The sequence below is a fragment of the Coturnix japonica genome, chromosome 3 (genome assembly GCF_054131305.1).
Source record: "Coturnix japonica strain WE chromosome 3, WE-NBRP24, whole genome shotgun sequence".
In the NCBI taxonomy this organism is placed as follows: domain Eukaryota; kingdom Metazoa; phylum Chordata; class Aves; order Galliformes; family Phasianidae; genus Coturnix; species Coturnix japonica.
The window spans coordinates 16845003-16859301 of NC_140665.1; the positions used below are offsets into that span (position 1 = coordinate 16845003).

The 14299-nt window shown below is 46.5% G+C and overlaps 1 protein-coding gene across 1 annotated transcript; it reads left to right on the forward strand.

Annotated features, from left to right (window-relative positions):
* The first annotated feature begins 1839 nt into the window (after positions 1-1839).
* Positions 1840-14217, forward strand: SLC22A7 (solute carrier family 22 member 7). Its single transcript, XM_015856999.2, has 10 exons — positions 1840-2312; positions 4139-4242; positions 7637-7791; positions 8573-8741; positions 10760-10877; positions 11511-11620; positions 11707-11921; positions 12391-12499; positions 13136-13342; positions 13742-14217. The coding sequence occupies exons 1-10, from the start codon at positions 1935-1937 to the stop codon at positions 13803-13805; spliced, it is 1629 nt and encodes a 542-aa protein (XP_015712485.2). The 5' UTR covers positions 1840-1934; the 3' UTR covers positions 13806-14217.
* Positions 14218-14299: the final 82 nt, after the last annotated feature.

A 14299-nucleotide genomic window follows, 5' to 3' on the forward strand; every position in this document is an offset into this window, starting at 1 on the left:
ACCAGCTGGGAATGGCCTGGGAGGGGAAGGGAGGGCTGAGAAGAGCTGTGGAGTTATTGGGATGCAATGATCAAACAGCCACATGGGCAGGGAAACTCCCCAGGTTGGGTGTTAGACTTGGCTTTCATCACATACAAATCACTGTTGGCAGCCAGTCAGCTCAGCTCCCGCTTCAGTGGAAGAACGTGTGTGACTATGTACTTTCACACCCACACCTTTACTGTCTGCACAGGGCTTCCAAAAATAGCTTTCTAGCCAGTGCTAAATCCTGCCCTGAGCTCCCTCAGCAGCATTACGTGACTGTTTGAGATAAAACCCTGCTGCTTCATTTCAGTTGCAGTATATTAGGGACACTAAAGTGTCTTCATTACCCTGCACAGCTTCACCTGCCCCCTATACCTCCTGTGTTCATGGGCCAGGAGCCCACTGAAGGCCTGGTTCCCTGTTTTCAGCCCCTTCTGGGCTCTCTGGTTGGACCCACATCGCAGCTCATCCCCTGGCCATGTCTGGGGCTGCTGATGGACCTGGCTCCAAACCCACCTCCTCTGGCTGTGCTGAGAGCTGATGGGACCATGCCCTGTTGGCCACTGAAGAATATTCCCTCTCCACCAGCAGCTGACCCTCTGAGTTGGAGAAGATTGCTGAAGAAAACCTTATGGATGTGAAGCTTCTGTTTTCATACGTGAGCAGTCAGTGTAACCTCACTGCCACCAGACAGGCCCGGGCCACCTGAGGCAGGTCCAGGGTCTGGAGACAAGTGGTACGACAGGGTCACAGCAGTTGTACGTGCAGTGATCGTTAACTACATGTAGTGACCCGCTACAAGAACGTGTTTGGGTTAGAGAAATACAGCAGACAACTAATAGTTCTTAGCAATTGCAGTGTGAAGAGGAGAGCTGCGGGGGTTGCAGAGCGATGGACTGTAACCTCATTTCTGATGGGGAGGCTGGATTTGCTCTGCAGTTTAAATATGCAACAGCATATCAATGAGAATTCCTGTTCCTTGCTCTTAGGAGACCAGTGGTGAAGAAAAACAATTTGCCCTTTAGTTCAACTTGAGCTTAAACTGTAACCCTGGAGGGACGGTGCTGTTGGGTGACCCCACTCCACTCCCATCTAATTTCCCTGCTCCCATCCCAAGGTGAGCATGGCTATACTCTGTAGTGCAGTCTGGGGCAGCATGTTAGTTAAACATGGATGACCAGGAATGCTGCTGAGACAAGCAAAGATCACTTAAGGCCACAGCATGCCATCCTTTGCCTCGTAAGCCTGAACCTGAGCACTCAGCCACAACCAGAGAGGCCCTAAGAACTGCTTCAGCCCTCCTTATGTCCACCTGCTGCTCTGCAGTTCTCTGTCCCACTGCAGCCTTGGGACAGCCATGGTATGAAGCTTGAGTGGCAGTTCCTCTAGCCTTGCTGAGGGCTGTAGGTCCCTCATTGAGCTGTTGTATTCATCCCCAACCAATTGGTCTCCATTCAGAGACACATTTCTCATCCCTTCTTGGTGCCCTGTCCTCTGTGCAACCCTTGCTCTCAGGTCACAACTTGAGACAAGCCATACTGAGAACAGAGCTGATGCACAGCAATCAGGCTTTGGTGCTCACAGGCATCCTCCATGCTGGGGGGCACCACTGCACTCCTGGGCTCTTAAAAAGACCTCAATTGCCTTGTGCTGGATCTGCTTGAAACAGATGTGCTGTGTGTTCCATGTGCACATGGAATGACTTCTTGGAATGATTTCTTTGGCTCTACCCCAAACTGAGAGTTTCAGTGTGACTTTTGAAAGCCTTGCCATGAGGTCTCAAAGTCCAAGGAAGTGGCTGTTTGAAAAGCCATTGGAAGCTGAGCTCCAAGGACAGAGACCGCTTCTCAAGCTCATGTTGCTGCTCCTTGGTACACAGCTGCTCTGAATGAGTAAACTCCATAGAAAAGATGAAATTTGAAGATCTCTTACTGGAAACTGGTGGCTTTGGCAGATTCCAGATTTTGATTTTGTTAATCCTCTGCCTCCCAAGAATCAACCTTCCCATGCATTTCCTGCTGCACAACTTTCTTGCTGCTACCCCCTCTCACCACTGTGCAATTCCACATCAGGAAGGATTTGTGAACCTCTCCATGGAGGAAATTCTGCTCATCAGCATCCCCCGGGAGCCCGATGGCACCTTCAGTTCTTGTGAGATGTTCTCGCAGCCTCAGTTTCACCTGCTTCTCAATTCCTCTCTGCAACCAGACAACGACTCCGTCACCCAGGACTGCCAGCATGGGTGGGTCTACGACCACTCGCAGTTCACCTCCACCATCTCCACTGAGGTAACCCCTGGCCTGTGGTCTAGCTGGAAATGAAATTAGCTCAGTGTTTTGAGGAGATGGAGACATGATCACGAGGTGCACTGAACTGAAGGGGAATCTCTGCATTTTTAACCAGTGGAAAGTACTTGTTTAGAGAAGATGGCTTGGGACAGGGAAGTTCTCTTGAGTTCAGAGGTAGATACCAACATTTCCCATAGCGAGCACCTCCAGGTGATTGAGAGACTGGGGTTGTGGGAAGGAGGGACTGCTATGGGATTTTCTCTGCTTGGGCCACGTGGTATTTGCACAGGATCACACCCTGTAAGGATATCATCTGACTCTGTGGCTTTCTTGATTTTCCAAGCACTTTGTTACTTCCCTTGTCTGCCTCTCCTCTCTGATCCCCCACTCCCCTGCTCCTCCCTGAGATTAAGCATCCTTTCTCACTTTCCCCGCTTGTTCTATTCCTGCCCTTCAGTATATCTTTGTTTTACATCTGTTGACTACATGCCTTGATGGGAAGAAGCCCACAGCAAAGCTGTTGACTCACAGTGACTTTATCATTCTAGAAGACACTTCCCAGACTTAGGAGTCCATCAGTCCAGTTGTCACCAGAGAGCCTTGCCATCAGCCACAGAATGTGCTCTCCTGGTGAGGTGCAGCACTCTGGGCAGCCATAACCTTGAGTCTGCCCAAGGTCCCCATCCATCAAACATTAACCACCAGCCTTCTGAAATGCTTCGTTGGGGCTAACAGTGATACCTCTGGGTGTTAATGCTTTACCAACAGGCTGTAGCTTCTCCTCCTGGAAAGGCAGCCCAAAGCAAAATAGGTCTTAGGGAAGGGGACGCTTTGGTCAGCCAAAAGGGAAATGGTTAGTTTAGAAACAACAGCAGCTGTCTAAAAGCATGGCCAAGTCTTATCCTAGAGCCAGTGCCTCCTCCCCACCATACAGCCTCTGGTTTTAATAAGCACAGAGGTGGATGCTGGGTGTGCACCAGGTCTGCACTTCATTCCCACACTGTTTCAGGGAGAAAGATGTAAAGAAAGCATCCTTGGAGAAAAAGGCAGGATAAATGCTCTACAGCAGAGGCACTGGACTCAGAGCCTTACGACACTGCACTCAGAGTGCTGTGGCTTCAGGCTGTGTTCAAGGGGCCATGGACTTTCTGTGGAGTCTTTTTCTCTTGCAGCCAAAAAAGGTTGTTCAAGGTCCGTCTGGCCTTGTCAGAGAGCATGCAGGGCTGGGTTGATGATTAAATTAAGTTTTGCCAAGTTTCACACATATGGATTATTAACTCTGCAGCTTGGTCAGAGCATTCTGTAATGATTAGCAACATTTGCACCTCCAAGAAAGAAAAATGATGCTAATTTACTCATTTAAGAAGAGTGCCTAGATCACTGTCTCCGTAGAAATAAGTAAGTTAGCATCAGGAACAAGTCTGTCTCCCCTCTGTCTTCCTTCCTCCCTGCATGGACTGCTTGGAGGATGTTGGTCAGGTCAGCATTAACTGGATATCAAGACAGCATTCTATAAGTAAACATTGTAGCACAAAGAATCAGAGGATTGTCTAGGCTGGAAAAGAACCTGAAGATCACTGAGCCCAAACATCAACCTGACCTACCCAGTCCCACCACTAAATCATGTCCCTCAGTGCCACATTCACATCTCTTGATTAACTCCATCACTACCCTGAGCAGCCCATTCCAATGCCTGGCCACCCTCTCCGAGAAGAAATTCTTCTTGATATCCCAGCTAAACTGCATCTGGTTCAACTTGGAAAGGGGTGTGAAGGCAGACAGAGGCTGAACTGGGCACTCACTGTCACTTTGGCCTTGTGTTTCAGTGGGACCTCGTGTGTGAGCAGCGTGGACTGAACCAGGCGACCGCGACCTTCTTCTTCATTGGCGTCACGATGGGGGCTGTGGTGTTTGGATACCTTTCAGACAGGTTTGACCCTCCAAGGCTGCAAGGCCTTGCCTCACAAGGCCTTCACATACACGTGACTTGCAAAAGCAATGAGAAGGGCAGAAAAAGGGGAAAACACGATTGTAAAGGGAGAACTCAGTCTTCTACATCCAAACTGGATTAAAGTCATACTGAGAAGCAATGCAAGGACTAAGTGCTGAGTTAGGATCATGGGTTGCTTCATGGGGCTGCCAGTTAGGAGAACGCTGCTCTGGCTGTGGTAAGGATAAGGTGCATCGCAACAATGACAGTAGCACTGGGGTCAGAAGTGCTGCAGGAACAGATTTCAGGAAAGATAACTGCTTAAAAAGGAAAAAGATGATTAAAACAAAGCTGAAACAAGCAGCTGAGAGTTCAATCCTGGCAGGCTATCTGGAAACTAAGGACAAACAAGGGAGGGGCTTAAAGCAAATACATACCATGTCCAAAAACGTCTCAGGAAAGCAATAGCTGTCACTGACGTTACTAGAGAAGCAGGGTAAAGCAGGGAGGTACTTCTCAAGAAAGAGCTAAGACCATGCCTGATAGGAGCAAAAACAGGAGCAAATCTGCTCTCCTTAGTTAAGTGGTAGAATGTGATAATGTAAAGGGGAAAAAGAAGTCTGAGTAACAACCTAGAAAGGGCACCAATTAAGAAATCAAATAGCAGAACCAGGAAACCTACCACTGAAAATGCAGAGCAAGCATGCATCAGGATGTGCTGCTCTCTCTACACTATTCAATATTTAATGGCTGAGTTTCCTGTGCAGGAAACTATTTGATTCTCTCCCAATTTCCTTTCTCTGGGACCAAAGGAACATTAGGGTGAGGCAGGCTGTGAAATCATTGCACAGCAGAAGGGAAACTAGGTGCACCATACAAAGCTGCCAGTCACTTCTGTATCTTTTATCTGTTTTAAATCAGTTTTTGTACAGGTCCCCAAGAAAGACCTTGGGATCTGCCAGCCAGGCAGACTGACATCCAGCTCTTACTGAGTGAATGGGTAAAAACAATTCTGAATGGCTGAGCCAGTAGCCATAGGACTTGTATTTCTCTTTTGCATAAGATTCGTACCCTACAAACAGACTAGATGTCTTTGAAGATGTTCACAGGTGTGTGAACAGAGGAGATATTGTCTGTAAGAGGTTTCCTTACAAAAGGCTTCAAAGGAAACTGAGCAACATGTCCCTGCATGGCTAAATAATTGATCAAAAGCAGGGAGGGAGCAGGAAGGGGTAAGCGTTGGGTTGGTACAGTGAAGGGACACCTCTGGGGACCTGCTAATTGGATGTGTGCTCTTCAGCATATTCATAACTGATCTGGAACAGGGGGTGTTGAGTGACTGGGCTGGTAGAGATGAAGTCTGAGTGTGAAGAACTGCAGGAGGATCCTACAGAGCTCTGTGACTGGGAGGGAGCATTAAAAGTGGGGAGCCAGAAATGCTCAGGGGTTTCTTCAGCTCAGGAATTAACCACTTATTCCTGCCATCTGGCTATTAATGTACTGTTTACCCAGGAAAAGGTCTCCTCTCCTCTTCTGTAACAGCTCAGTTTCAATAAGAACTTCTGGTGGGAGGGTGGTTATGGCTGCTTTGGGAAATCCAGCATTCTGAATCCATCAGAACTTTCTCATTACGTTTGACTTCCCCTGCAGTTACAACAGATTATGAGCATTTTCTTTACGAATGCCACGCTGATATCTGCAGCATTTACTTATCTGCATCAATAAATCCTAATTTTTAACATTATCATTATCCATTTAATCAGTATCAGTACTAGATCTTAAACCTCAGGTTCATGCCCCCCACATCTCCCTCAGGACACTGTAAAAGCAACTCTTTAGTAGAGAAGAGGTCCCACTCCCCCATAGAACTATAAAGCACATCCTGCACCTCTAGTGCTTCAGGCTGAGAGACATCTGGTCCTGGCATTTAGCTACAGCTCAGGTTCATTCTGATCCAAGCTTATACAGACTCCTGCACTTGAGAACACTTGTGCTGACAAATCTTACCCCACCAAACCTTCCAAGTACCTTTACTGAGAACATATCTATGCAAAAGAATAGAAATCTGTTGGAGGGGAGGGTGAAGAAATGCTGTTATTACCCGTTCTTGTCCAAATTCTCCTTTTGTACCTTGTTATTGTACCTCATTGGCTGTATCACGCTCTGGCAGACTCCCAGATTGGGTTATTTATGTAATTGCTTTTTTATTCATTTTTATCCTTGCACAGTTTGCTCTTTTTATTATATTTTCCTCACATAAATGCTCGGATGTTGGGCTTTTCTATTTCTCTCTCTCTCTGAAGGCAATTTTAACCACATTACTTCTGGCAGCCTCCCTGTAGCAGTTCGATCCTGCCAGCTTCTCTCTGGTTCTGTTAGCAGGTGGCGTGCATTTGCTGTGAGGGTCTAGTAATGGGTCCATAAATATCCGCCTTGTTCTCTGCAGGGAATGTTATGCTTTGATACGCTCCTTACTGTATTTTTGAACCATATCTTAGCTGTATCTTCTTTCCTTAACACTTTCACTTTTGGAAATGGGATCCAGCACTGGATGCTTGCAGCACTGACCCAGGTGCATCGCTTCTCGGTATGTTCAATTTCACAGCAGATCCAGAAAACTGCCTGGGCTATTGCCACGAGTTGATTCTTTTCCAGCAGACGTGTTAACTAGCTGCTGTATGAAGTTACCTGTGAAAGTTCTTAAGAATCTTATGGTGGCACTGTATCCCAACACATCATTTCACCCCCTGGAGTAAAGGCCTTTGCCACCATCCCTATCAGGTGGCTGCTGGGGGAATGCCAGAATCAGTCCCTACAGATTAAATTTCCACAGTTTGTATAGAAAAACATACTCACATTGATGGTGTGTCTCTGTGCACCCTTTTCAGCTATGGATTGAATAGATTGAATCGTTCATTGATTTTTACAGCAATCTGACTTAGGGCACACAAATCACCAATGCCTAAGCACGTTTGTGTGTATTTGACTCCCTATACTTCTCTACACCCTCCCCACAGGACTCTGCACCAAGGGTCAGGTCATACAACTTCCAGAATCCTTGAGGAGCAACCTCAGCATGCATGTTCAAGCTGACATCACTGATTATCACAGTGGCATTGAATAGGGAGCCCAGTATATCATATTTTTATCAGTGCCGCTCTTTCCATTGGAGAGACTCATGTCCAGTGCTCAGGAGGCTTCCTGACCCTTTTTATGGGATCACACCACTGCAGCGCTGGCAATATCCAGCAAGTCCCTCCACTCTGGGGTACCACGTAGTCTTTGCAGTGCAGACTATGTATCAATCTCCTTTAGTCTCTGCTTTGCCTCATTTCAAACCCTACTCCTGCAACACATTTCCAGCCTGTAAGTAACCCTGTCTGTGCTTTGATAGGTTCGGCCGGAAATCCATCCTCATGCTGTCACTTGTGTTCTCAGTCCTATTTGGGATGCTGAGTGCCTGCTCCGTCTCCTACACCATGTTGGCTGTCACAAGAACCCTCACCGGGGTGGCCCTGAGCGGTGTGTCCCTGATCATCTTGCCTCTGGGTAAGTATGGTGAGGTTGTGGGTGTACAGGGTGCCTACTTCTTCAGAAGAGCAGTCGGGCAGTGGCACAGGCTGCCAGGGAGGTGGTGGAGTCACCATCCCTGGAGGGGTTCAAGAACCATGGGGATGTGGCTCTGATGGATGCGGTCAGTGGGCAGTGATGGTTGGACATGATGATCTTAGAGGTCTTTTCTTAATATAAAGGTGATGCCTACAATACAAAGTAGAGATTGGGAAGGCCGTTTCTGACTGCTAGATGGTGTAGCATGATGTCAAGATCTCAGGAGGCAGATTGACTGTTAGTTCTCAAACAGAAACAAGGGGATCAGCCTGGATATACATGTGCATTAATATCTGTTCCACTAAGGCCAGTTCAGCTATATTTATGTATTCTATATTAATATTATATTTCTTGAATCTGGAATAATGCATAGGCAGAGAAACAGGAAAGATACAACTGGATAGTTAGATTAAAAATGAGTTTGATGGAGATGACCATTGGATGATATTTAACGAGATAAAAACATATCATCTAGGGTTTTCTGGCGCCATTGTTAATACATGTCCAGAATATCTTCCTTTAAAGCTTCATTTTAGTTGTTTTCAGCTTTGTGAGGAGTTAAGTTGTGGATGAGCATTTAAAACATGGTAAATGTCAGTGGAATTCTCCTGGAGGAAAAGACCAGGGATGTTGCCTCACTTTGCTCATCTCACAAAGACCCGCAGACCCTCTCCTGGAGAAGCCTTGTATGACCCAGCTGAACACTGCCTCCCTCTTACAGGGATGGAGTGGGTGGACATAGAGCACCGCACCTTCTCTGGGGTCCTGACCAGCATCTTCTGGAGCGTAGGGAACATGCTGCTGGCCTTGACAGCATACCTGGTGAGGGAATGGCACTGGCTCTTGGTTGCCGTGACGGGACCTTGTCTTCTGAGCATCATCTGCCTGTGGTGAGTGCAGCAACCTGTGGCCTGCTGCTGCTGGAACAGGAGCAGGATGCCATTTGCCTTTCTGCCCTGTGTGTATGGCAAATAATATTGCAGCATTCAAGCTGGAATTGGATTTGGCAACCTTGAAAACCTTCAGTAATGGTGGCCTGGCCTTCCTCAACCTCAGGGTTGTTGTTTGGTTCATCTTGGACAAGAGTGTGGATCTGGACCCAGAGTGCACCCAGGGTGATGGGGAGCTATAGCTGGAAGCCACACAAAGTGATACTGATATATATATGACTGATATACATGCAGACCCCAAAATTACATGCATAACCGATAAGCAGAAAAGGTATAAAAATGCAAACGTGACTTTCAGCTGCCACTAGAGAGGCATCTAGAGGTGATGGTTTACTTGCTTACTATGTCTGTCCATCAGCATGAAACAGCAGATGAAACAGCTGCACCAACCAACCAGCTACCAACAAAACCTCAAATCATACCTGTGCAAAATGAGATGCACGCTGATGCTGTTGTTAAACAGTGGCTCAGAAGCAGACTTGTCCTTTCAACAGTGACAAATGGTTTCTGGCAGAGAATAATATCTGACATTGTGCTGATCAAATTCAAGACAACTGAATTCTATGTTCTGCTGACTTTCTGGTTTGAGGTTTTGCTCTTTTTTTAGGACACCTAGTTGTAGAAATTGAATCCTGGGAATTCATAGATATATTTGGATCCACCCTTTGAATAATAGCTATATTTCTTTCTCGTTTGTTAATGCCTTCTATGGAAATGAGTTCTCAAGAATATTACACAGTCTGATCAAAATTCAAGCAACCAAGAAGTCAGTGATTGTTGAATAATTAAGTCCCCGGAGAATAGAATCAAGATTTAATTTAACACTTTCATTATAAATTGTTGACACGAAACGTGTTCTCAGCTGAGACATTAGATAGCCAAAAGATATAGCATTACTCTGGAGATGGTGGCAAGGAGGGCAAAATGCCACCTTTAATTCTTTATATTTGCCAAAGTATTAACAACCTCTGGGAAGGAGTTGAAAACCTTCCATAGTCCAGTTCTGCAAATGATTTTGCTCTACACACCCTTTTCAGTGATGGGTTGAATAGGTTGAATAGTTCATTGATTTTACAGCAACCTGACTTAGGGCACACAAATCACCAACAGCTTGTGGGGAGCTCAGTGGGACACCTCAGTGAGAGATTCTGACAAACTCATGAGCTCAGTTGATCTCTTACCCAAATATTTCTTCAAGCTTCTAACTGCACTTCAGTTGGTCTACATTGGAATGTTTGCATATAGTTGGAATGGATCTGAGGCATTTCCAGTGTCTTCTGGACATTGACCGCTATGCAGACCCACATGTGCTCAGGCCAGCTGGGCTGCTCCGTGGCCTGGGGAGATCCAGGGCTGATAGTGCCACATAGTCAGAAATTGCAACCAGATGAAAGATCACAGAGAGGAAAAAAGAGTTGCATGTGACAGATTATGACAAGTGGTGAACGTTTTACTGGGACAGATAGAAAAACAGGAGTCACAGGACCCTCACTCAAGGTAGGTCTGCTAAGTAAACCTCCCCAAGTTGCTGATTAGCTTTGCAGCATTAGAGCATCCCTTGTCACTCAATGACTTAGTATGGCTTCTTTGCTGGGGGCCACAGCCACAATGATTTAGACTCCAGTGTATTATCTTTTGCAGAAGGCTTTGATTGTTGTGAACAACAAATAATTTAGCAGTTAACGAAGGAAGTAAGAAGAAAATTTAAGCTTTCTGAATCACATTATAAGAATCTTGGCTGGACATATTTCAATTAAGAGACAGGTTCTTTAAGGGTAGAATAACATATATATGTAAAGAGGGTGTCCTGCTAATCTTAATCTCATGCACCACAGTTGTTATTCACAGTAGAGGTAGAAACCTCATAGAGAAGATCCCCTCTCTTTGGCCAGGGCCATGTACGTGGGGTGGAAAACATGTGGTGCCAACAGGAATGCTGTCTTCTCTCCTCACACCAGGTGGGTCCCAGAGTCTGCCCGGTGGCTCATAGCCAACGGCAAAGTGAAACAAGCTCACAAGCATCTGCTTAGATGTGCAAGAATGAATGGAAGGAAAGACTTCACTGTCTCACTGGAGGTGAGAAACTGAAGATCCAGACACATTCTTCCTCCCACGTTTTCTCCTTCTCTCTGTTTTACATCTGCTTTATATCTGAAGTGATGCTCAGCCTGCAGCATGATCCGTGGGGCACTGTGGTCCACAGGATGCCTTAGGCCATTTTGCTCTAGAAAGCATTTACATTCACTGCTAAATAGAAAACTCACATTCAGCTCATGTAAGACCAGAAACCAACTTCAGTTAGGTGGGGAGTCTTTCCTTTCATCACTGTCATGGCAAGATGCTTCTCTGTACTGAACACTGGACTTAGTATGCAGTGAAAGAAATACAGCTTGTAAAAATCAGGAGTTGGCACTGGCCAATGCTGACTTTGCTAGGACTCTTTCTGCCATGTGGGATATGTAGGTAAGAGAGGAAAAGGGGCCATGGGTGAAAAATGGCTCTAAAATGGTAGATAATCTATTAAATGCTGTGGGAAGACGAGCCTCTGATAATGTATGCCCAGCAAATTGTTCTGCAATAGGAATATATGGAAAACTGAATGGGTTGATGAAATTAGGAAAGGCAACAGACCCCGGCCTGTTTAGGGTCTCATGTCTGGATGCTAAATATACAGCAGCTGAGCTCTTTCCTTCTTCTCACATCTCCCAGGTTCTTAGAGGAATGACTACAGAGAAAAAGCCAAGTGAGAGCTTCTCCTACATCAGCTTGTTCAGGACACCAGTCCTACGGAAGATCTCTCTGTGTTCTGGGACAGTGTGGTAAGCAGTGTTACTTTGCACAAGGGATTCATCCTGCATTGCCCAGCTGGTTTTCCCCTTTTCCAATCTCCATACGTTCCTTGCAGGTTTGGTGTTGCCTTCTCTTATTATGGCATGAGTATGAACCTAACTGGCTTTGGGCTCAACATGTATTTCTCCCAGTTTGTCTTTGGCATCATTGAGATTCCGGCCAAGATACTTATGTATGTGTTGGTGAATCGAATTGGACGGCGGCACAGCCAGGCGTGGTCACTCATCCTGACCGGACTATGCATAGGAGCCAATATCATCATTCCTAAACGTGAGATGCTTTTCTGCTGTACGCTAAAGGGGAGGTATCCATTCTGTGCTGTGCTAGAGAAAGAAAAACATAGATCTTGTCCACAATCAACTCTATATAGAGATGTCTTCCACCTGCAAGGGCACTAGTGGGACAAGGCAGATGATGTGTGCCAGCCCTACTATCTGGAGGCAGCAGATGTTCTCTAGTCACTGGGAAGCACTGTAAGGCTACTGATAACAAGGGGAAGTGCCCATCCTTACCATAGATATTTTCCAATGGGAAATACTGGGACTTAGTCTTACATCCATTCAGCTTCCACTCAAAATAGCAGTTGCCAAATTTTCAGCCTGATTCAGATCTTGCAGCAGCTACAAGGCTCTGAAGCTTTCAGTTCTGTCTCTTGGAGCCTTCTGGCACCTGTGACCACAAGAAACTTCTTTACATTTTTCTTTGGCTGTTGTCATGAATGTCTTTTCCTTCCTCCCAGCTTTCACTTCTCTGCGCTCTGTGATAGCCATTATGGCCAAAGGTTCCTCAGAAGCTGCGTTCACCACTGTCTACTTATACACCTCTGAGCTCTACCCCACCGTCCTGAGGTAAGAGACACTACTGCCTGAGGGCACCACCAGACCCTTAGTGGGATGTCACCATCTGCTCTTGGGCACTGACACAGCACAAGGTGCTGTTGGCTAGACTGAAGGACTGATCCCTTGCCTCTAGAAGCAGCAGGTTCTGAGGTCTACATCCACCCACAAGAAATGGGTAGAAAGCTATTATTTACTGACCTGGGGTGTGTGGATAGGGAAATGCGTTGAGTGGTGAGGAGTATTCTGTGGGACACATACTACCACACAAGTCTGATAGCCCTCTGGACATCAGATGATACTAAAGCAAGGATTAAGTAGCCTTTTAGGAGAAAAAAAAAGACGGTTCATTTGAAATATCCAGTTACTAATGACATAAAATCACAGACAGGTCCTGGGATCCCTGTTTTATGCATGAATTGCCATTCATCGCCTGAAAATTATTAAGTGGAATAGGTCTCAGGTCCTATATTTGGCTAACTACAGAAGGACCAGAGGTGCTCACAGGAATCTCCAGTGCTTGGCTCTTGCCTAGAACTACCTGGGAGAGGAGGGATTCCATTTTTATTTTTGCAAGGTCTGATATGAAATAAGCACCCATCTCTTTCTTGGGGTATTCTACACCTCCACAATCTCCTGCCTTTCCAGGCAGAACGGGATGGGATACACCTCCTTCATGGCACGCCTCGGTGGGTCTTTGGCCCCACTTGTGTTCCTGCTGGATGATGTGTGGAGGTCTCTGCCTGAGGTGACGTACTGTGGTGTAGCGGTGTTCTGTGGCTCGGTGGCCTTCTTGCTCCCAGAGACACTCAATGTGCGCCTGCCTGAGGGCATCGAGGACATCGAGAAGACACAGTGAGTAAACTCCATCCTGTCCTGCACAAAGAGTCTGCCAAAAAAGGCAGGGAAATGTCCCATCTGCCATCTGTAATTCCACATCTGTGGGCAGCAGCAGATCAAGTGACAGTCCAGCAGGGATTGGGACTGATAGGCCTTTTGCTCTTCTATCCACCAGCCCAAAAAGCATCTGCTAGCAGGCAGCTTGTCAGACATGAGCCAGCAGTGTGCCCAGGTGGCCAAGAAAGCCAACAGTGTCCTGGCTTGTATCAGTAGAAGCAGGGTGGTGAGATGTGGCACTGGGGGACATGGTTAATGGGAATGATGGAGGTGGGATGGTGGTTGAACACAATGATCTTAGAGGTCTTTTCCAACCTCGATGATTCTACGACTCCATGATTGATTCTTTCCTTCCAGAGTGAAAGGACCGCTACAAACCAGTGCTCCTGAGGGCTTGCCATTACAGTCTCTTCTGAAGTGAAGGACTCCATGGAACAGCCATAGGCACTGTGAAGGACTGCAAAACTGAGCCGTAATCTGGCCTACCAATGGATGAGCCTTCACTCTCCCGGTCTCTCTCTGCAGGGAAGTGGGGCTGAGGATGTATGAGGAAGGAGGTGGATCATAAAACCAGCTGGAGGGAGCCAACCCTACCTTGCAGTGTGATCAGAACCAAGAGTGCTGAGGTCTATCAGGGTGTGGAAATAAAAGGACTCTATGTTTGGCTCTTCCAGTCTTGTTGGACCAGCAGCACCTTTCAGATCACTGCACCAGAAACTATAGTCCATTGGTTGACAAGCCACAAGAAATGTAAAAGAGCAATAAAAAACCACTGAGCGTGAATTGCACAGAAACAAATCTTAAATAAATCTAGCTGGGCGGGTGAACCATGAGCTGTAGCTACAGATGCTTCTTGAATGTGGAAGTGGTCTGGAGATTTTCCACACTGAGACTCAAAGCTTTCACTGAGAATGG